The following is a 24,688-nucleotide window of genomic DNA, read 5'->3' on the forward strand; positions in this document are numbered from 1 at the left end:
CAAACACATATACACACATATACATACACAAAGAAAAAAAAAAAAACTTGGAGGAAACAGAGTGCAGAAAAAATTGTAAGAGGGCTAGCAAACGAAAAATATTTGGCAATTACGAATTTCAGAAAAGTTACAAAGGTAAATAAATGAAATGTGATCCTCATATAGGAACAATATTTATAAAGATGAGAAATGAAAATGCTAAATATGGATATAGTCAAACTTCATAATACAACTACATACTACAAATATATGAACACGTTTGGATATCAGATAAATTATTATTTGTTAGGTATATAAAGGCATTGTGTAATGCTAAATAAAAAGTCTTTATTCATTAGATATGGACGTATTTATAGCTGAAATGATATAATGCCAGGGATTTGCATTAAAATACTCCAAGAAAAAAAAAGTGGGGGATAAATAAAATAAGACTGTGAAAATGTTGATAATTATTGAAACTGGGTGATAAAAACATGGGGGTTCATTATTGTGACCGTTCTAAAGCATGTTTGTAAATTCTCAACCCTCCTCTCAGTGGGAGGTGGGGCTATGACTCCTCTTCTCGAATCTGGGCTGACCTGAGTGAGCAATCAACCAATAGAGAAGAGTGGAATTGACGCTATGTGACCTCACTTCCAAGGCTAGAAGATCTGCTGTAGAAAGAGCTTAGACCTCAGTGTCCGAGTCCAGGCCACCCCCTCCGGCATGGCCCCAGGTGGACTGGTGACCAGAGGATGGAGAGCCTTGCTCCCGGGACCTGCCTCTTCCTGGGCCTCCTGGGGGAGAGTCACACACCCAGGTGACAGGGCTGGGGTGTGTTAAGAGTGGATGGTTTTGAATGCTGTTTTTTCCTCCTTTTGATGTAATGTTTTACAAATCCTGAGGTCAAGAACAGCAGTGCTGCCCAAGCTCCCAATGCAGGGGGCCCGGGTTCCATCCCTGGTCAGGGAACTAGATCCCACATGCGTCCTGCAACTAAGAGTCTGCATGCCATGACTAAGGAACCGGTGCGCCGCAACTAAGACCCAGCACAACTATAACATAACGAAACATAACAAAACATAACATAACATAACATAAAATGAACAGCAGTGTCACTTCAGCCTGTTTCCTGCAATCCTCATGCTGCAGCCCTAACCCGCCATGGAAGAACCCTTCCATCCTGAGGCTGCCCGACTCTGAGGAAGCCCACACTATTCTGTAAAGGGTGCCACATGAGAGGCCTTCAGCGGACAAGACGAGAAAGGGGTTGGGGGGGCAGGAGGCAAGGAACAGACAAGATCAAATGATAGGTATACAGATAGCTAAGTAGGCAGACAAGCACAGCCCCGCTGCCCTAATCCCGCACATGTTCTAGCTCCAGCTAGTCTCTGTAGCCACAGGAGACCCTAAGACATAACCAGCTGGCTGAGCCTCTCTTAATTCTTCATCCACAGAAATGGTGAGAAACAATAAAAATAAACTTGGGGGTGCTTTGTTTTGCAAGAATAGAAACTGAGTTCTGGCACCTACTGAAGGCCTCTGCGCCCCCGTCTCACCTGCCTCTGCCCTCTTCTCCACTTCATGGACCGTCATGCCCTGGACCTTATCAGCATCTGGGTCTGTCCCACCTCTGAAATCACTAGCTCAAGCATCTCCTCTTTGCTCAGTCTCCCACACACTTGTTTTCAAACCTCAGTAGGTTCTTGGATTCACCACCACCTCATCAAATAGTCCTGTTTTTACAATTTAAGAGTCCATAGTCTCTTTTTTTCTTTCTTAATCTAAATTCTAAATCTCGTCTTTCTCTGTGCCTGAACCTAGACTGTTGAGCATTGCTATGGGAAAAAAAATCATTAAACCAGCCCTACTGGTACCATTCCATGCCCCAATCCTAAACACTGCCTGAAAATCCTGTTATCCTAGCCAGTTCATCTCAAATTAGCCAAGAAAGTAATTTCAGACCTTCATCCTCCTCAAACCTCTAACCTATCCATCATGAGCCTCACTTTCATCAGAAGATCTCGCTTTTTAATTCATAGAGACAACGCCCTCAATTTTCCAGTACCAAAATGATAATCCTTCTTGCCTGCATATCCGTTCTTTCTCCCTTTACTATCACATCAACAAATTAGCCCTCATTCTAAGGCCAGCATCTATGCATAAGCTCTGACTCCCTGCTCCTCCCATTTCTCCTTCCCATCAACCCTTAAAGACACTACTCAAGTTTCTCCCACCTTAGAAAAGTCCTCTCTTGACACCCCATTACCCACCTCACGAAGCCACCACCTTCTGCCTTCTCCCTCACTGCAGACTCTCCTGACCGAACTGTGGAAGTCTGCTGCTCTCGCTTTTTCAGTTTCCCTTTACTCCTCAACCATTCCAACCTGGAGTTTACCTCTACCATTCTACTCAAACAGCTTTTTGTTAAGGTCACTGGTGACCTCTAGGCTGCTCAATTCAAAGACAATTTTTCAGCCCTCCATGGACCTCTCATTCCTCCCTCTGGAAACACAGACTTCTCTTGGCTTCCATTACGCAACTTTCTGTTCATTTTCCCAATGCTTCTGGCTGCTCCTCCTACATTCTGAGCCTGTTAGCCTCTTCGGGCCTGTCCCAGAACCTCTGACACTTTCTCTTCACACTCTCTCTGGACAATCTCATCTACTTTCTTAACTTCAACTGCCATCAATACATTGATGATTCCTAAATGTTGGCTTCTGTGGAGATCCAGACTCATTTGTCCAATTGCCAACTTGACATCTCTACTTGGACATCCTGCAATTGCCTCTAAACTCCATCTATCCCCAAATCCTCTTCTAAAATCTGCTTATCCTCCAGTATTTCCCACCCCTTAAGCACCTGAAAACCATCAGGTGCTTAAGCGAGAAATTTGGGAATATTTCCCTCTTGTTCATAGCCCCCACCTCTCCACACATATATTCTATTGATAAACATAACTTATTGATTCTACTTCCTAAATGTCTCCAGTTATCTCTCTTTGCACTCCCACCTCTTCAAGCCCACCCACCATTGCCTCTGGATATCACAGCAGCTTCCTCACTGGGCTACCACAACCCATCTTGCTCTCCTGTCATTCCTTATTCACACTGCAGCTACAGTGACCTTCTCAAAACAAAAATCTGTTTCCATCACTGTCCTGCTTAATTTAATTGCTTCCTACCACTTACAGAATAAGTCCAAAACCCTTACCAAGGTATCTGTGAGCTGGATTCTGTACACCTCTGCAGCCTTTCCACATCCTGTCTCTATTTCTATAGCCATATTCTTCTTCCAGTTCCCTGGACACACTGAGCTCTCGGTCACCTTAGGGCCTTTACACATGTTATTCCTACCAATACTCTCATCACTCTCACCATGTGATCAGTTAATTGCTATTTATTCTTTGAGTCTCAGCTTCCTCAGAGAAACCTTTAAGAACCGCCAGACCGGGACTTCCCTGGTGGTCCAGTGGCTAAGACTCTGCCCTCCCAATGCAGGGGACCCGGGTTCAATCCCTGGTCAGGGAACTAGATCCCGCATGCCACAACTAAGACCAGGTGCAGCCAAATAAACAACAAGCAAATTTTAAAAACATTAAATTAAATTAAAAAAAAAAAAGAGAACCTCCAGACCATATTAGCTTTGCCTGATATATCCTCCCTAAGATCCTGTCTTTGTCTTTTTGTACTCATCACACTTCTGATTATTTAAAGTGGTGACTGAAGTGTCAACCATTGTGTCTCCTTGGTAAACAACAGGTGCTTAAATAAATATTTCTTCAATTAATGACTTCCTAAGAATTATTATTTCTAAGAATTATTGATAAAATAAACACTGATGGGGCTTCCCTGGTGGCGCAGTGGTTGAGAGTCTGCCTGCTAATGCAGGGGACGCGGGTTCGAGCCCTGGTCTGGGAAGATCCCACATGCTGCAGAGCAACTAGGCCCGTGAGCCACAACTACTGAGACTGCGCGTCTGGAGCCTGTGCTCCGCAACAAGAGAGGCCGCAACAGTGAGAGGCCTGTGCACCGCGATGAAGAGTGGCCCCCGCTCGCCGCAACTAGAGAAAGCCCTCGCAGAGAAACGAAGACCCAACACAGCCAAAAATAAATATAAAAATAAATAAATTAAAAAGTATTCGTTATCTGAAATTAAAATTTAAGACAAAAAATAAATAAACACTGATGTAATTCTATTAATATATTAATTCTATTTATATAATTTCCCCATCTTAGAATTTAACTCATTAACATCTGCATATAATAATATAACTAGTTTGCTTCTGCCTTCAGAGCTAGATAAAAGTATAAAAATAAGAAAACTGTATTCTGCCTTTGTCAAAGACTTAGTCAGAAATACTCTTCCAGGACTTTCCTGGTGGTCCAGTGGTTCAGACTCTGCGCTCCCAATGCAGCGGGCCCGGGTTCGATTCTTGGTCAGGGAACTAAGATCCCACATACGGCAACTAAGCCCACACACCACAACTACTGAGCCCGCGCACCGCAACTAGAGAAGCCTGTGCGCTACAACAAAGAGCCCGAGAGCCACAACAAAGACCCAGCGCAGCCAAAATAAATTAACTAATTAATTTTTAAAAACTATTAAAAAAAAGAAAAAAAAAGAGAGATACACTTCCTTAGGAGGGGAAATTAGTGTTCAATGGGTATGGAGTTTCAGTTTTGTAAGACAGAAAAAGTTCTAGAGATTCACTACAATGTGAATATACATAACACTACCGAACTGTACTCTTAAAAATGGTTAAGATAGCAAAGTTTGTATGTGTTTTTTTACCACAAAAAATTAAAAAAAAAAAAAAAAAAACTCCTTCCTTAAAAAATTCTACCTCATAATTATATTCAAGAGCTATCTTCTTTCAGGCTTGACCTTGCTCTTCCCAATTGGCCTTAAACATAGTAAACATTTAATACCCCTCTTTAGAAAAATTCTTCCCCTAGCCGTCTAAGACTTAGCTAGACCATTACAGCCTACATAAAACACCAATGTATGCCTATAGAATTTACTTCCTGAATCTAAAATGGAGTTTGAACAAACCAACAAAAGGCAATCATAAATAACTGTAGATACCAGAAATAGGTGGATTTTATTTATTAAGTACAAAAGAAAAGGTTAACCTTTAGAGGAGAGAACTCTGACAAATTTTTCAAGTGATCAAACTTAACATCACCAACAATGATACAAACTGACACTACGAACTTCCTGAAATGTTCTGAGACACCTCACCATGAATGTAGTATTCTTGCTCAAAATATTTAACCCGAATCTAACAGTGAAAAAGCAATCAGATAAATTTAAGTTGTAGAGTGATCTACAAAAGACTTATCTAGACAATTCAAAAATGTCGATGTCACGAAAGTACTCTCTCCCCCAAAAAGGCAGGTTAAAGGAGATTAAAGGGACATGCCAACTACATAGCAGGTTTGCTCTTTATTGAATCTAGGGTAAAAAAAAAAAAAAGCTAAACAAAATGAAAGATTAAAGGTACAATGGACAGTTTTGGGGCAACTAGGAAAATTAGAATAGACTGTGTATTAAATAATATTATTGTCAGTGTTAAATTTCTTTAGTATGGAAAATGGTATGATAGTCACACAGGAGAATTATTTACAGCTAAAGTGTCATGATGTCTTCAACTATCCTTCAAATGGGCTGGCAAAAAAAATAAAGATATATACACACACACACAAATACATGATGTTTTTATATACAGAGTGAAAGTAAATATGGTAAAATGTTAACAAGTGGTAAATTCAGCTAAAGGACATACAGATATTTATTGTATTATTTTTTCAACTTTTCTGTAGGCTTGAAAATTTTCAAAATATGGCTATCTAGGAAAGCCCTTTAAAAACTTTGTTGATGATGGAATAGTGATCAATGGACAAAGGATTTTATCTAGCAGGGATGATGGGCTCTACTGTGTCTATGTCTCTACCATTAAGTTTGGCACTTAATCAAAAAAAGGCTTGATAAAGGATACAGGCCTTATTTCTCTTTCTGTACTGTAAGCATCCTGACAGCAAGGACTTACAATTTTTTATATTCCTCATATTACCTACCCCAGTGGTATATACATATAATATACGCTCAATACATGTTTGCTGAACAAATACAAACAACTTAAATACTAAATAATATTATTTTGCTGTGGGTATAAACATGTTAGTAAAGAAACCTGAATGGTTGAGTAACGATTTAAAGATTATATATGTGAGAATGCAATGAGCATACCTATAGATGACACTGAATACAATAGCTGAAGAAAATGCCAATGAATCAAAAGCTGAAGTCACATTAAGTACTGGGAAGAAGGTAAGGATGACGTGTTCCTTCCTAATGCTTTCTCCTGTCCAAAGTGTCTTCTGATCACTTTTATGTCCTGCATTCGTGAAGTCTCCTGTCCTTCATCTCTTCCCTTCTCCACTGTCCCCATAACTATACTTTCACTACATACCACTTTCTCTAAAAGCCACTGGCGATAGTGTACAGCAATTTAGTGTCATTAACTTAAGCCAAAAGTCATTATAAATACGGTATTTCAGGGCTTCCCTGGTGGTGCAGTGATTAAAAATCCGCCTGCCAATGCAGGGGACACGGGTTCGAGCCCTGGTCCGGGAAGATCCCACATGCCGCGGAGCAACTAAGCCCGTGCGCCACAACTACTGAGCCTGCGCTCCAGACCCCGCGAGCCACAACTCCTGAAGCCCGGGTGCCTAGAGCCCATGCTCTGCAATGAGAAGCCACCACAATGAGAAGCCCGCGCACCGCAATGGAGAGTAGCCCACGCTTACCGCAACTAGAAAAGTCCACACGCAGCAACGAAGACCCAACTCAGCCAAAAAAAAAAAAAAAAAAAAATACGGTATTTCAGCACATTACTAGATTTTCTTTACTCCACTGCCTGAACAGTGCCTCCCGAGATATTTTTGTTACTGAGATATTGGTGCATGTTTCTTTGCTCTACGGACATTCAACCCCAATTACTAGGAAAGGTTGGTCCTAGAGCAAACAGACAGCTTTCAACTCTCTGGCTATCATTTAATTATTTGTCAGGGAACCTATGACCTTAGGCAGATTAGTGCAACAAGTTAAAATACTTGTTAAACTCAGATTTAGCCTACATGTGGACCAGTGAGCACTATTCCATAGCTCTAGACACTCTCCCTAGGCTGATCGGCCACCTAAAAAACACAAGACACTGTTAATAAGACCAGATAAATGAGTATGGACACATAAGTCCAATATCACTACTGAAAAAAGCAGCCTGAAACAACTGCCGTATTAATGAGTAAATTGTTTTCTTAAGCATTAATTTAATGTGGGCTTTCTCCTTTCCAAATCAATTTCACTGACACATAAAGAGAGAGAGCAAGAAAAGGCTACATGATATTTCTCACCCCTCATTTTCAAAGCATTCAGTTCAGATGATGTAGTGGCATATAAACTTCATTCTCTAAGAGTATACCTTTCCCTGGATGCTTCATCTGGGATACCTAGGCATATCTCTCGGTCGAACCTTCCTGCACGTCTCAAAGCAGGGTCCAAGGAGTCTGGTCGGTTAGTAGCTCCGATGACTAGGACCCGAGCTGTAGCGGCCATGTTATTCAGATCTAGTAAGAACCAGACACAGAATGAGTGGTGAACAAGACACTTGACATTAAGTATAATAATGCTTACACAAGTCATTTAAGTGGTTAGAGAGAGAGTATTACACACTGACAGCAACATATATATATATATGTATATAAAACTAACATTCACTAAATGTCTAATATGGGAAAGATGTGAGGAAAATACAAACTTTGTCCTCAAGCAGCTCAATCTACTTGAAGCACAGTAAGCATAAACAAAGCACCACAGTGATACGATGGAAGATACTATGAATTCAGACTGAGGAATCCGGGAGAACTTAGGGCGGAGGTAACATTCCAGAAAAGGCTGGAAGGGTAAATAGGATATTGATAAGCTGAAACATAGGTTAATGAAATTTTACATGGAAGAAATGGAATGAGCAAAAAGCACAGAGGTACAAACAGGTGTGGCATGTTAAGACAAGGTGAGTGGTCCACCAATAGGGAGTCTTGGCAAGACAGAGTAGTATGTATCTCAAAACAGACTCATGGCATTGAGATGGGGGAATACAATATAGTCTCCAGTTGCTCTGGCCTAATCCAGATACAGATTTTTATTAATGGACAGAATGCAGTGCCTAAAGTGTATTTTCCACAAGTATTATTTCTCTCAACTGAACCAGGGGTGACTGGCAGAGAGTCTGAGGTTACACCCCCTCACAGGTAACTAAAGCCTCTATCAGCCAAGTCGTGAGGAATTTAGAGTATATTCTTTTGCCAACAGGAAGCCATGAAAGGTTCCTCTGGTAAGATTTGTGTTTTAGAAAGATAACTCTAATAATAATTTTGAATGGAGTAAAGAGGAATAAATGCAAAAAGAGTTTGTTGTGATTTGAATACAATAATCAGGTGAGAGATGAGTGAAGGCAGGAACACAGGAGATGAAAACGAAAAGCCCAATTTAAGGTCCAAGTTGTAGATAGAATCAAAAGCACTAAACAAATGATTCAATGTGAAGGAGGAAGAGAAGGAAGAGACAAAGACGACTCAGTTTGGATGCTGTTAACTTAAATATGGAATACAGGAGGGAGGTCAGACGTGCAGAAAGGGCCACAGGGGAAGCCAGTGGAGCTCTGGACACACCGAGTGTGAGGGGACGTGGGACAGTCACCTGCAAGTATCTGACAGGCAGCTGCGAAGATGGGTTGCAAGCCTATCAGAAATGAAGGTTAGAGATGTAATTTGACAGTTTTTCAATGCGTTGAACAGGAGATAGTTGGGAAGTGGGGAGGGCAAGAAGAAAAGAAGATCAAGTGTAAAAGCTTATGGGATATCCTTCTCTAAGGGATGGAGAAAAGGAGGCAAGTAAGTAAAGGAAAGCAGTAGGGAGTTGTCAGAGAACAGAAGGACAGAGAGAGTGTTACTCAAGCCAAGTGTGATAACAACGACAAGGACAAGGCGATCACAGTATCAAATGCTCTCAACCACCACCACTAACACTCACTGGGTGCTCGCCCCGTGCCAGGAACTACTCTAGGTACAATCCCTACCCCCAGATAACATCTGTAAGAGGTGGGTTCAGAGGGGTGAGGGCTGAGAGCAAACCAAAAGACGTGGCCAACGGTGATCATCAACGAGCTTTCTATGATTGTTTCAGTGGAATGGTAGAGGCAGAGAGACAATTGTAGGGGTGGGGTTACAGAATAGAACTGAAATAGAAACATATTTAATTGGCAGTGACTATTCTTTGGATAAATTTGGACTGAAAAGAAAAGAGGCATAAGGTATACGTTTGAGTGAGACAAGAAAGCTCTTTAATACTTTTTGAAAACTGAATAAAAGGAATCAGCTAAAAAAGAGACTCACGCTACAAGAGGAGATCCCTGAACAAGCAGAACTACTTTACAGAAAACGAGTTGACACCTCAGAATTGATGTAGCACCACGAGCTACAAACTTGCAGTCACAGGAAGACGTTCCTATGCTGAACCCTCCCTGCACTAATGCTGGTACAGAGCCAAAGCTGTTCCACTGCTGACTCAGGGATGCTTTCAGTCTCACAGCTAAAACAATGACCAAGGGTAGGAGTCTGCTTCCTTTTTCTAGTTCACGTTGCTCAGACACTACAGTCTTGGTGATATGGTCTGAACATAGCAAGGGTTAATAACAGAATTCAACAAGAACAATCATGGAAATCTGTTAAATCTTCAGTAATGAAAATATCCTTCCACAGGAAGTCAATACTTAGTAACCCAAGTGCTGTTTCAAAAGCCAGAAAGATAAAAATCAGACCTTAGCTAGGATTGGCCACCTACTACAAGATAAATCCCACTCTTTTTCTCACTTTTAGAGGATTGATCATTTTAAATTGAAGTTACATTCGCCAAAAGTATGAATTTCTGATTATTAAAAAAATGAAGTTTTACTTGTTTTTACACAGAGTGAAAAAAACAAAAACAAAAACTAGTTAACGTGTTTCTGGGATAATAGCTCTCACAAATAAAGCATTTGTGGTAGCTCATTAATTGCATATGTATAAATAAACATCTGGATTTCGGCCTATGCTTTGCTAATGACTCACTGTATGCACCTGGCCCTTAGCTCTCTGTGCATCAGTTTCCTCATAAACAAATGATGATATTTTAAAATCCTTCACAGCTCTTAATAATTAGAATTATGTCTGAGTTCAAGTTTTTAAAATTAGGTGAAATTAGTTTTTTTAAGTGGTCTCCTTAATTATCTTGTTCATATTAATTTACCTAAAAGTGTTAACTTCTTACAATTTCAGATTTATAAACTCTGATTTAATAAGGTTTTACAAAATTCTCAAACTGTAGGGGAAAAAATGACCACATGGTACAGGCTATCTGGGGAGAGAGAAACAAGTCCCCCTAAAACCGAGTTCCTCCACCGAGTTTATGATTAACATCTCTATCCAAAACTTTATTCCCTTTCTTGTCCCACCCCTGTTCCCCTCAGGATTAAGGAGTATCAAAGAAAAGGGAGAACTGAGACCGAGCAGGACTCTGCAGGGCCCTCCTGCGTACAAGCCCCTCTGTGTCCTCCGCTTCTTGTTTGGCCTTCCCAGAGTTCTAAAAAGTGAACTCAAGCAGCTAACAGTTACAACAACAGAGTCACAGGACTCCTAGTTCCTCCAGAAGGGATATATAGATAACAATCTGATGCACACCTTTCAGTGGTTCTACAGAAACTAAGACCCTCCACCCAGTGGAGGATGGTGACTACATTCTGACCACAAGCACAGAGCCCCCAGACTGGCTGGTGATTAAAATTCCCAAAACATCACCCTGTTACCTCTCCACCAACCAATCATAAAAATGCCCAGGAGGTGATCATGTACCCTGCGACCTTCACCCCTAATATCGCCTTTAAAAAACCTTGCCTGAAAGCATCAGGAGTTCGGGTCTTTTAAGCATTAGGTGCCTACTCTCCTTGCTTGGTGCCCTGCAATAAACACTGTTCTTTCCTTCACCACAACCCAGTGTCAGTAAATTGGCTTTGCTGGGCATTGGGCAACTGGATCTAAGTTCAGTTCAGTAAAAGGATGACTATGTAAGCTGAATTATTTACTGTTTTCCCTATTTTGGTTTATAAACGGGAAACTTAAAACACACACAAAGACACACCAAAAATCCCAACTAACAGGGCTTTCAGTAATGTTCTAGTAGTATTAGTCTGCTTAATTCCTGTACTTGTTCATTTTTCCACATTTTAATATCTCTGAAATCAGAATGCTTATACTATCAATGTGATAAGCATTATGTCATACTTTGATTGGTGTTTTGCCATTTTCCTTCTGAGGTACATAAAATAATGGTGTATCTTATAACTGATAACAAATTAGCTTCAATAAAATGATAATAAAATGATAATAAAATGATAATTCAGAACACAGTCCTGGGACTTCCCTGGTGGCGCAGTGGTTAAGAATCCGCCTGTCAGTGCAGGGGACACAGGTTCAAGCCCTGGTCCGGGAAGATCCCACATGCCGCGGAGCAACTAAGCCCGTGCGCCACAACTACTGAGCTTGTTCTCTAGAGCCTGCAAGCCACAACTACTAAGCCCGCGTGCCACAACTACCGAAGCCCACGCGCCTAGAGCCCATGCTCCACAACAAGAGAAGCCACTGCAATGAGAAGCCTGCACATCACAACAAAGAGTAGCCCCCGCTCGCCACAACTAGAGAAAGCCTGCACTCAGCAATGAAGATCCAACGCAGCCAAAAATAAATTAATAAATTAATTAAAAAAAAAAGAATTGATGCAGATATTAAAAAAAAGAACACAGTCCTTAAAACATGGCAAGAAAATTTTACATAAAAATAAAACAGAATAAGCAATCTACAACCTAGCATCACAAGGAATGCAAAATATGTATTACTTCAAATTTTCTTATGTACATAAAACATGCTATTTCACAGTAGGTAAGATTTAGTTCCAAAAGTTCTACTCGTGCTGAGTCCTTTCCTCCAAATTTATATCCAAAACCCACTAAACAAAATTGAAACACAAATTACAGATAGGAAGTAATCGCAGTATATTTAACAAAAGATTTGTTTCCATAATATATTAAAATATAATATTCACTCATATTTTCTTTTAAATTCAATAGAACAATGGGAAAAGGATGAGAAAAGGGATTTTGGAAATAATATGAATAGCCAAAAAAGTATGGAAAGATGATCTACATCAATGGTAATCAGGGAAATGCAAATTACAACAAAGATACCAATTTTCATCCCTCAGACTGGCAAAAATTAAAACAATTCAATGTTGTGAAGGATTTGGAGAAAGAGTGACTCTCGTACAGCGCTGGTAAAGATGTAAATGGCAAAGTCTTTTTGGAAGGCAATTTGCCATTTCCTATAAAAATTTTAAATGTACACTCTTTAACCATTGCTTCGTCTTAGAAAAATACATGTGTATCAAAAAGGCCCATTTAAGGATATTCCCTACAACTTGTTGTAAAGCAAAAACCAAAACAACTTGAATATCCATCAAAATGGAAATATTTAAGTATAATATGATAAATTTATCCTAAAGGATACCAAGCAGCAATTAAAAAGAGGTAGATACAAATGCATTAAAATGGCAACATTTCCAAGAAATATTAAGATACAAACAGCAAGTTACAGAATAGTGTGTATGGTACAATCAGGGTATTGTAAAAAGCAAAACAACGTTACTGTATTTATACATGTGTGTAAATGCACTAAAAATAACTGTAAGATATACTCCAAAAATTGATGCAATCTTTTATGAAAAGAAAAAGATTTCTGTTTTTACTCTGTGTTTTATGCTACTTGAATGTTTCATATATTCACATCTTACACTAAAAAAAAAAATTCATTCTCTTAAAGTGAATTCATTATTTCAAACTGACCGTCCATGCAGGTTAGGAGCTGGGCTACAATTCTTCGTTCCATATCTTTTGAAGCAACTTCTCTTTTGGGGGTAATAGCATCAATTTCATCAATAAAAAAGATACATGGTGCACTTGACTAGAAATAAGAATATCACAAAAAGACAATCATAAATGTATTCCCTATACTGCAGCATGGTTAAGTATATACATTTTTTTCAATCTTAAAGTTCAAGGATCATTCACCAAAAGAATAACCCTAAAGAAGGCAGTTCACCGTGATTTACTTCTGATTTTTATCTGACTTAGGAGAAGTGAGAGGATTAAAAGAGAACAGTAAGAGACTACATCATATAGGATAACACATTTATAGTCTTCTCATCAATCCATGTTCTGTGATGATAAAACCACTGAAATTCTTTTGTAAATTAGGCACATTTGCTATGTTCTGAAATTTAAAAATAGTAAGTTTATAAATTTTAAACTAGAAAAACTAAGTTCACTACAAACGTTTCATGAATGTTCCTACCAACATAAAAATATCCAAGCTTTTCCCTAGAATCTGCTATAAGAGGAATTTAAGAAGCACCAGAGGCTTTGTTTTTATTTTTTTTATTGTGGTACCATCTTAACCATTTTAAGTGTATGGTTTAGTGGCATTAAATACGTTTACGTTGTTTTCATCATCCCAAATTGAAACTACCAGAGGCTTATTCTGAAGACTACATTGAGTAGGAAAGGAGGGTAAAGTTCCAATACATCAGTGCGGACAACGATCACCTTCAGTCTTTCTTTGAACATAAACGAGATAGAGTCCGGAGAGAGTAAGTTAAGATACAGTATAAGCACAACGACCTGGAATAGTCAAATTCACAGAGGCAGAAAGTAGCACAGCACTTGCCAGGGGCTGGGGCAGAGGAAAATGAAAGGTTAGTGATTACTGGGTACAGAGTTTCAGCTTGGGAAGATGAAAAGTTCTGGAGATGGATGGGGGTGATGGTTACATAACAATGAGTGTGCTTAATGCCACCAAACTGTAAAAATGTTTAAAATGGCACATTTTATGTTAAATATATTTTACCACAATAAAAAACAAACAGATTAAGAATCAGTTAAAATGAGAAATTTAAATAAAAAGATGTAGATTTACAATAAAGCACAGATCATCCTTAGTTATTTAGGAGTGACACTGATTATGCTAAGAGTCAGACTGTCAGCCTGGCTAAGATATCTAAAAAGTGTGTGACCCACTGCATTTTAAAGGGAAAGAAATTTGGCCTGCCACTAGCTGGCTCCCTTTCCAATTCTCTTCATGATAATGTTTGCAAAGGAGAACCTCTGACTGCTCGACACATTACCCAGTTACAAAAGAGTAAAGTTACACACAGCAAAGGTCTCAGAAAGCAAGGGCAACAGTATTTGTCAATGTTCTGGAAAACTGAATGAGATAAAAAGGAAAATAGAATAAATGATGGTCATCAGAATTTAGCCTAAAGCAAGCATATAGTTTTCAACAAAGAACTATTTGATCTGATTTTACCTTTTTGTTCTCTGATCCACACATACCTTATTGTACTGACTTTCATTAGGAAACAGTGGGTCCAGGAAAGAGGGGAGCTGGACCATACATTTACTGAGCATCTGCTGTTAGGCATAGTACCAGCTCAGTACTGGTTCCGAGAGAGATATAAACACACAACTAACAACCTAATTTTGCCCTTTGCCTCTTTTATCCTCATTCATCATTGTGTTTACCATAAACACGAAAGTTATTACTTGTCTTCCAGCTGTATGCCAATTAACAATCAAATCAAGCTCATTTTGGAAAACAGGTAATACCTGAAAGAATTTAGCTTTGCTCTGCACAGTACCCTTCCCACCCTTCCTCTGCGTCTTCCTTATGCATCCACAGCTTTTCCAATGCCAGTCTATGTTTAGCTCACAGGAAACATCCTGACCAGGCTCACCTGTGTGAATAACTGCAGGAAGGAAAAAATCAACACATCCCTTCTGGAGTCTGACCAGAACCAGGACTTTACCTCTTCCCTGTTTTAGAATAAAAGAAGCCTTCTTCTCTGTTGGCTGGCTTTCCAAATAAAGTCTCTATTCCTTGCTCCAACAACTTGTCTCTCCATTTACTGGCCTATGGCAGCAAACAATAACTAGCTTGGACTAGGTAATGAATTTTGCTACATTCTTGCTATTTAAAAAAACATTTTCAAGTACTGGTAAAATACACTTTCTCTTCTAATTTCACATCAGCTTTGCATTTCAGATGCACTGGCCATGTTCACCAGCCCCTATATAATTGGAGTGCAAATGATGACAACATAAAATTAAACTTTTTGCTATTTTTTAGTTTTCAACCAGTGATGACTAGTGACTGCTCAAGTGAGCATGTCATAGCTAACATTTTTGGCTTTTGCTGTGTGCTAAACACTACATTAAAGATTTTATATGAACCCTCTCTTTTAATACAATCAACAACCCCATGAGATTTGAGTAGTATTATTAACAGTTTACTAGTAAGGAAACTAAGGGTTAGAGTGGTTAAATCTCTTGCCCAAGATTCCACAATTAGTTATGTGGTGGCATAAGGATCTGAACCCATGTTCCTGACTTGAAAGTACATTTAACCATAACACTATACTGAAGATAGAACTTTAATGGGATACAAATGTCATCTTCCTCAGAAGTTCTTAAGCATCTAAATTTTAATAACATGAATTATAATCAGAATAAAATCCAATCTGTAATTTCTCTGGTAACAGAATTTTCTTTTCACAGCTTCAATTATACAAATAGAGAAGAGTTTATCCTGGCATGTCCATGGGTGCTTTTATAATGTGATAATCCTTAAATGTTAAAAATGTTCACACTGCTTACAGGTTGTTCGGTCAAACCTAAGTTAAGGAAAGTAAAAGTGAAAAAAATATCACAAAGATAATCTCCTTTCAGCATATCGCTATTGGGTATGACAGCCCAGAACTTCTCACCAATTACGTTATTTTCAGATTAAACAGATTATTTTATCCAACAGTCTATGTTAGTTAATCTACTTTAAACATTTGGCCACCATGAGTAGCAAATAACCGTGTTTAGAAAAGAATGGCCAGTGAACAGGTTAACAGATACCAGCGTTAGAGAAAACAGGATCTTCCACGTAGCCTTATATGATTTGAAAACCTAAAATTAGAGCCATTAGCTGACTCACCACAGCTTGTTCAAATAGTTCTCTCAGCTTCTGTTCCGATTCTCCAGATACTCCAGATACAATCTCTGTAGCAGCTACTTTCAATATTGGAAGGTCAAGTTCCTATGCGCAAATATATAAAAGAATGACCAAATTGTCAAATTTTCACTTCCCTACTTTTTCCTCACTCAGTCCCTCTCTCAAAATTACATTTTTTAAATGACCAATTTTCTGAGGAACCTCATCTCATCTTGTGTTGGTCCAATGAAAAACATTACTTAAAAATCTAAAATTTTATCCAAACACTTTGACTGGATACCTTCTACTTGTTTTTACTCTGTAGATATCACTATAAAACTGTTATTATCTCTTCTGAATAAAGGGTCTTGAATCTTAAGAAATATGTTTGCCCCCACTTAGAGCTGAGCCAAAACAACTTCATCTGTTATTTATCTGCTGGAAAGGAAATAGCAGGGGGGTGTGACACAGTGGTCTCCCACACACCCCACCGGCGTTTCTCCCGCCCTGAACCCACAGAAATAGCCAGTTCCTAGTCAGAGGAGGCAGGTTCTTAAAGTAAAGGAAGAGAAACTACCACTGTCCCACCAATACAAATGGCAGCAACCCTGCCTAAACCCTACTATTCTTCTGGCTATCTTAAAATTTCACTTCCTCAATGATATTCTCTTTGACCCTAACTCTTAACTTGGCTTAAGACAACATACCAACAACATACCACATAGCATTCTGCACTTCCGTCTCCCACTCACTCACTGTTAGTTGTAACCATGAGCAACATTTATTTGTGTGAAAGACTGTTTAATGTCTGTCTCTCATGTTTGATCGAAAAACTCCTTAAAGATACAAACCGAGTTTGTTTTACTTATCACTATATTTCAATGTCTGGCATGCAGCAGTCACATAAAAGATTTATTCAACAAATGAATAAATGAGGCAAATCAATCAAGTTCTCCTATAAAAATAATTTGCTTTCATAGAGCACTATCTGTTAATGATTGGCATAGTATGCTATTGTTCAAACTGAAGTTACTTGGACATTTTGCATTTTACCATCCAACACAGTTTCCAAGAAATCTGATGGGACTAAAATTAAGATTGCTTTTTATTTTGCCAAGTGAGTATCTATTATCACCATTTTAGAAAAGACATTTTAACACTAAAAAGGATAAAAACATGACTCTGAATGGAAATTCTGAATATTTAGTTCTATGGAAAATACAATCTTCAGTTTTCTTATTTTACTGCTCTTGAGAACCGCTGGCTTAAAGAGAAAGAGAAGTGACTAAAATGTAAATTATGTGTTAATAAAAGAGTTGTTTACAGCTGTATTATTTTGCTTCCCACCCAACCCCTGCCATATAAATAATTGGATACATTAAAAGAAAACAGCATCTCACAAATAGCAGCATGAAAAGAGGTAAAAAAATGAAGAAAGGATCAGTCCTCCTGCGAATATGCCAAGTCTGGTTCAAGTTGACCAAAGAGAAAAAATAAAAACGAGTAACAACAAAAATAACAAAAGCAAACAAGTGTCAGCAAACCTCACCCCAGCAATTGCATGTGCAAGCAACGTCTTCCCACAGCCAGGTGGTCCATGAAGAAGAACTCCGCGTGGGGGTATGACGCCCAGGTGGTGGTACACCTCTGGGTGACGCATGTGTATGAGCATCTTGCAGACCTCCTGTTAGGGAATAAATAGGAACGATGTCCTTCATAGCCCCAAAGAGAAAGAAATCAATGTGGAATGAAAGGACCTATTCTTTGGAGCAGCAAAGTACAGTAGACAGAGAACAGGCTTTAGGCTTACACCTGAGACTGAATCCCGGCTCTAGTACCTGTCCTGTGACTTTAGCAATACCCTCTCTGAGCTTCCATTTCCTAAGCTGTAATAATATCTACCTTGCAAATACAATGAATAGTAACTAGATTGTAACTGAAACAAACACCAAAAAATAGTAACCATTACAACTGTTAAAGTAATACTCCTTATAAAGCATGTATCTTATGTACACTATAATTAAAGTGGTGAAAAAAGTTGAAGATATGTTTCTTTTATCCCTCACTACCCTGAAGGGTACAGCCAGGCTTGCCCTTCTCACCTTCCTGGCTTCCTTTTCTATACTCAGTTCCTATTAGATAAAAAGAGAAAGGCTCTGTTTGAATAACTGATTGGCCATATCCATCTAAGGTAGAAATTCTGAATTTGAACTAACTTTTAATGTCGTATCATTGCCTCCAACATCTTCAAACTTCACCTTGGAGATCTGCAATTCTAGCCCCCTGGCTTTAGCTGGTAAACAAAAAAGGAGGTGAAAGGATTAGTGATTCAGTAGCAAATCAGAACTATATTGAATAATCTTTAAGTAAACAATTCTAGTAAATGTCTCTGCACACAGAAGGTCCCCCATGCAAAAAAGCTTGGAATCGTGATGCCTCTCTCAGAGCAAATACAGCTGCCGCCACCCACAAGACTGGCGTCTCACCTTTCTTTTGCAGGACAGCCTCTATTTCTCCATCTACTTCCTGAAGATCTTCTTTCTTCCTTTTGCCTCTTTTGCTGTTTAGCCTGCCTTTTCTTTTTTTATTACTCTCCAGAAGAGAAGAATCTTTTGAATTCTGGGGGTGGGGTGGGGGGGGGGGAGAAGGAAATTTAAATGTGCCATGTTTCAAATTATAATGCCAATATTTTTTTTAAAAGATGGGCATTATTAAAAAAATCATTCCTGCCCTAGCACTTTCACCTGTTAGCTATTCCCAGCCTATTTGCTTAAGGCTGATCTCTGCTGGGGATGTCCTTTTCCATAGCCTTAATGCTCAGTTTATATCCTAACATTTGAAAACCTCCTTTCCAGATTCTTCTAATTAGAATTAATCTCTTCTTCGCACTCAGAACACTGAATTTGCAACCGTAGTACAGCCTGCCACAGTCTGCCTTGTATTTGAGTGGCTCACCTGTCTATGTCTCCGTCACTGAATTGTGTACTTCTGGAGTTAAGACACTAACATTCATCTTTTATTTCTCACTGAGCCTTTTACATAGTTGGTGTTCATCTGATGTCTGATCAATCACTAAATTAAATATGATGACAGAGCTGTTCAGACAGCCATAAAACAGTATAATTCAACATAAGGGTCAAGCTTTTTCCTTGACCTTACCAACGATAATAATGTTCTTTAGACACAAATGATTAAAGTAAATAGATTTGGAAAAGGCCCACTAATAATTCAAAAGGGGAGGGGAGAGGTTTTGCCAAATCAAAGGGCTTGGTGCTTGAAAACCACTTAGAGCAGCATCATCCAACAGAAATATAATACCATCCACATATGTAATTTTAAATATTCTAGTAGCCACATTTAAAAAAGGAAAAAAGAAACAAGGGAAAATAATTTTTTGGGGAAAACAATAATCTATTTTATTTAACCAAATATATTCAAAACATTATTATTTCAACATATAGTATTAAAATTATTGAGATGTTTTACATTGTTTTTGTAGTAAGTTGTCAAAGTCCAATGGATACTTCATGCTTACTGCACATCTCAAGTCAGACACTAAATTTTCATGGGAAATACTTGATTTGTATTTAGATTTTATAAAATTTACAGCTGAAAAAGTAGAAGTTATTCTAAGTATACTTAGAAGTTTTCTAATAACTGAACTATTAGTTTTTAAATCTAAATTAAAAACTCAGCTCCTCATTTGCACTAACCGCATTTCAAAGGCTCAACAGCCACATGTAGCTAACATCTCCCACATTGGACAGCAAGCCCCAGAGCACAGACAGCCACTCTACTGGATGACAGGTTACCTTAAACCCCCTCTCTGCCATGCATTAAAAGAATCAGGTAGGAATGATGTCCAGGGGACTTCCCTGGTGGTCCAGTGGGTAAGACTCCACGCTCCCAGTGCAGGGGGCCCGGGTTCAATCCCTGGTCGGGGAACTAGATCCCGTATGCATGCCGCAACTAAGAGTCTGCATGCTGCAACTAAGAAGTCCGCATGCCACAACTAAAGATCCCACATGCTGTAACTAAGACCCGGTGCAGCCAAAATAAATAAATTAAAAAAAAAAAAAAAAAAGCATGATGTCCAATTGTGCTCGCTTTGTGATAATCCATCAAGCTTTACTTTTCTTTATATATGGTATATTTCAATTTAAAAAGATAAAAAAAGGGTCTACTTATTTTGTCCATTTTCATAGTGTATCCATTTATGTCAGATCCCTCAAGGGATTAATAAGTAATTTTTTAAGTACTTAAAAAAAAAAAAGAAATAAAGCAGGGTTAGGAAACAGAGTATCCAATGACGTGCTAGTTTACATGTCAGGGAAGGCCTTTCTGTGAAGATTACATGTGAGAAGAGATGTGAAGAAATGATGGAGTAAGCCACAGGAATCTCAGGAAAGATGTTCTAAACAGAAAGTACAAGTATGAATGCCCCAAGTGAGAGAAGGTTTGGTATATTCTTTCTTTTTTTTTTAAAAATAAATTTATTTATTTATTTATTTATGGCTGCATTGGGTCTTTGTCGCCGTGCGCGGGCTTTCTCTAGCTGTGGCGAGCGGGGGCTACTCTTTGTTGCGGGCTTCTCATTGTGGTGGCTTCTCTTGTTGCAGAGCACGGGCTCTAGGCATACGGGCTTCAGTAGTTGTGGCTTGTGGGCTCTAGAGCACAAGCTCAGTAGTTGTGGCGCACGGGCTTAGCTGCTCCGTGGCATGTGGGATCTTCCCGGAGCAGGACTCGAACCCGTGTCCCCTGCATTGGCAGGCGGATTCTTAACCACTGCACCACCAGGGAAGTTCCCTGGTTGGTATATTCTAGAAACAGCCCAGCTGTGGCTGAAGCAAAGCTGGGAGGTGAGGGAGGAGGGCAGCAGGGCAGCCAAATCATATAGGGCTTTCCTGGCAACTGCAAGATCTCTGACTGTAGAATGAATGAAGCCACTGGAGAGTTTTTAATAAAAGAATGACAATGATCAGACTTAACTTGTAAAAAAGTTATCTCTGTGTGAAGAATAAAGTAGGGGAACAAGAACGGAAGCAGGCTCCAGTTGGAAGGTTATTTCAATAGTTAAGGAAAGAAAGAGTAGAGGCTTGGACTAGGATGAAAATGATGACGGTAGTGGGAAGTGATCAAATTCTACATGTATCTCAAAGTTCCTAAGTCTTTTACAAAACACAAGAATCTGCCTGATATTACGTTCAATGAAAAGGGTGTAATGTACTCCAACTACGTGGGGCTAAAATTCCACTATAAAAATACCTCTATCTCAGAGATCGGCTTCTTATCATTACTTTTCTCATCTGATAGGTCTGAGAAAAAACTGTCTTTCTTCCCACCCGGGGTTTTGTCAATAAACCATCCTCCTTCAGAACCTCTGGCAGGGGTCTTCAAAGGAATGGAGCCTGTTTTGGAAGTTATCCGTGGTGTTGAAATGGTGGTTTCTCTTTGCTCCATCTCAGGAGTACTTGAAACAGAATCAGGATTTCCTTTCCGATATAAGGAGAGCAAGGAACTGTTCATCTGATTTGCTGACTGTAGAAACACGATTTTAGCATAAATTACTCAATAGGTACTCATGGAAGTTTGATTACCTATATTAAGAAGCTTTCTACATTTTCCTCTCAACACCTCTTCTCAAAACAACTACAGTCAGAAAATACAGGTGTTTACAATAGGATAATTCACAAACATTTACTATTCAAAAAGATGTACCCCCTCCACTCCAAGTTAATGTACAAATTCATAATTAGCAGTTAAATAAAACCAAATAAGAATGGTTTTTTTAAAAAATATAATAGAAGTATGAAAATGAGTTGGATCAAATATCAATTCAAAACTGGATCAAATATAACAGTATCATCATGACTTTGTTAATAAATTCAAAAGCTGAATTATCAATGGAAAAAAAAAGAAAATTATAAATAATTTCACATATTATTCCCATACTTCCCTTTAATCCAAGCCTATTTATTGGCAATGCCAGCTCTTTGGCAGAAAAGGTATTCTTTTCTCCATTTTTACTATTAATTGCCCTTTCTTTTCTTGTCTGCCCATATTTCTGGCCACTCTCTTCCCTTCTTTCCACTATATAATAGGCTATACACACAAATACTGGAAGGATGGCCAATCCAAGGGTTCATCAAGGCTGTACACAGAAATATTCAATTATTTACTGATGAAGATGTTCAAAGTCTCTTATTTTATTCCTTATTGATCTTTTCTAAGAAGGATTCATAATGATTTTTTAAAAATCAAAGTTGGTCTATTAAATATCTGACTTACCTGTGGATCTGGGTAATCGTCCATATTTGAACCATCATCAGAATAGCTTTCAGTATACCTCAGTAAAAAGAAGAAAAGAAACGTTGTAAAGGCTTTTCTCCCACATCCTAAAAAAATTACTTCCCAAAACAAGAAAATATACTGAGGCAAAATACTGTGGTAGTGAGAGTCCAGGCTTTGGAATTAGAGAAATCTGGATTCAAAATCCAGCTTTACCAGTTACTAGCTTCTACTTAACCTCTCTGAGCCTCAGCTTCCTTATCTATAAAATGGAGATAATAAATAATGTCTATCTCACTGGCTTAACAGAGGATTAAATGAAAGCTTACAAAGTCCTTAGCACAAAGTAAATGCTTAATAAATTGTGGTTATCTTTATTCTAGCAAAGTGACATACAAATTCCCATCAGATCCAAGGGTCTCATTTAGGAATGTGAGATGCCAGTAGAAGAAATATTCCAGCAAGCCATGATAAAGCAGTTTGAGTAACAAATTCAACAGGACCAAGCCATGTAACCAAATGCAACTTTTCCAAGTCCATTCATGAGAAATGAAGGTACAAAGAGTTTTTCATATAATATGGTGAAAAACAAGTATAAATCCTAGTAACTACAAACTGAAGTTGCAATCTCAGTTCATTATAACTGACAGCTGATATCTAATAGCTTCAAGTAACTACAGGACTCTGTTACTATTTAATATAGTTTCTTCAGAAAATAAACAAGAAATGGACTTTTCCTAAGTAGAAAGATTTATATAAATTCTACGCTCACCTTTATAATTAAGACATGAATTCTTTTGTTATTCATTAAATTCAATTAGTATAATCTGGGGCATTTCTAATCAAGTTAAAAATGGTGGATTATTCAAATACTTGGAAAAAAACTGTTTTGCCCTACAATTCATGCCCTACAAACAAAATTAATTATAAGTTAACAAAATTAATTATAAAGAGTTAAATGAAATACCATAAAGACACAAGAAAAATGTATAGGTAATTATTCTATACACTCTTGTGATAGAGGTCTTTCTAAGTACATCAGCATAAACCATAAAGAAATAGGTAGAAAGACTTGACTAGGTAAAGATGCAAAACTCCTCTAATTAAAAGATGCCATAAACAAAAATAAAAGGCAAATGGCAAACTGTGACAAGCATTTGTAATACATATAAAAAGAGGTGCTATTTTATACAAAGAGCTCTGACAACTAATAAGGAAAATTCAAATAGCTCTCAAATGAGAGATAAAACCCATAAACAAGAAATTCACAAAGGAAACATGAAACAATCCAAAAACTTAACCTCACTAGTTTTCAAAAAATTACAAATAAAAATAATACAATCAATTTTTTTGCCTATAAAACTGGCAAAAATCAGGACTTCCCTGGTGGTGCAGTGGATAAGACTTCGCGCTCCCAATGCAGGGGGCCTGGGTTTGATCCCTGGTCTGGGAAGATCCCACATGCCATGGAGCAACTAAGCCCCTGCGCCACAACTACTGAGCCCGCATACCACAACTAATGAAGCCCAAGCGCCTAGAGCCCATGCTCCGCAATAAGAGAAGCCACTGCAATGAGAAGTACGCGCACCACGACAAAGAGTAGGCCCTGCCTGCCGCAACTAGAGAAAGCCCACGTACAGCAATGAAGATCCAATACAGCCAAAAAATAAATAAATAAATAAATAAATAAATTTATTTTTAAAAAATTTAAATATATAAAAAGAATACTATATTAGAACCAAGTAGGGTTTATCCCAAGAATGCAAGACTGGCTTAACACTCAAAGATCAATGTAATTTACCAAATTAATAAGGGGAGAAAGCCAATAATAAAATCTTTCAATACCTGCATAAAAAGCATTAGACAAATGTTATACTCATTCATGATAAAAACTCTCAGCAAACTAGGAATATTAGGAAACTTTCTCAATCTGATAAAGGGCACCTATTAAAAAAACCTATAGCTAACATCATACTTAGACTATCTAAAGTTAAAAACTGACCATACCAAATGTTGGTAATATGTGGAACTCGTGGAACTCTCACATACTGCTGATATAAAGGTAAAATGGCACAAACACTTTGGAAAACAGTCTGGCAGCTTCTTATAAAGTTAAATATGCAGTTACCAGGTGACTCAGCTATTCCACTCTCAGGTATTTACCAAGGGAAATGAAAACACTTTCCACACAAATTCCTGGACATAAGTTATCACAGTAGCTTTATTTGTAATAACCA

The 24,688-nt window shown here is 38.4% G+C and overlaps 1 protein-coding gene across 3 annotated transcripts in view; it reads right to left on the reverse strand.

The window, feature by feature from the left end:
- NVL (nuclear VCP like) overlaps positions 1-24,688 on the reverse strand; it is a 99,437-nt gene that overhangs the window by 67,639 nt on the left and 7,110 nt on the right. For all 3 annotated transcript variants that reach the window (XM_061187333.1, XM_061187332.1, XM_061187334.1), the window contains 8 exons: positions 22,452-22,509; positions 21,429-21,701; positions 18,650-18,782; positions 18,380-18,456; positions 17,713-17,847; positions 16,167-16,268; positions 12,974-13,091; positions 7,466-7,610 (listed from right to left, as the gene is read on the reverse strand). In XM_061187333.1, the coding sequence (XP_061043316.1) occupies positions 7,466-7,610; positions 12,974-13,091; positions 16,167-16,268; positions 17,713-17,847; positions 18,380-18,456; positions 18,650-18,782; positions 21,429-21,701; positions 22,452-22,509 (1,041 nt within the window). The remainder of the gene's footprint in view (positions 1-7,465; positions 7,611-12,973; positions 13,092-16,166; positions 16,269-17,712; positions 17,848-18,379; positions 18,457-18,649; positions 18,783-21,428; positions 21,702-22,451; positions 22,510-24,688) is intronic.

This window comes from Eubalaena glacialis, chromosome 3 (assembly GCF_028564815.1).
Source record: "Eubalaena glacialis isolate mEubGla1 chromosome 3, mEubGla1.1.hap2.+ XY, whole genome shotgun sequence".
In the NCBI taxonomy this organism is placed as follows: domain Eukaryota; kingdom Metazoa; phylum Chordata; class Mammalia; order Artiodactyla; family Balaenidae; genus Eubalaena; species Eubalaena glacialis.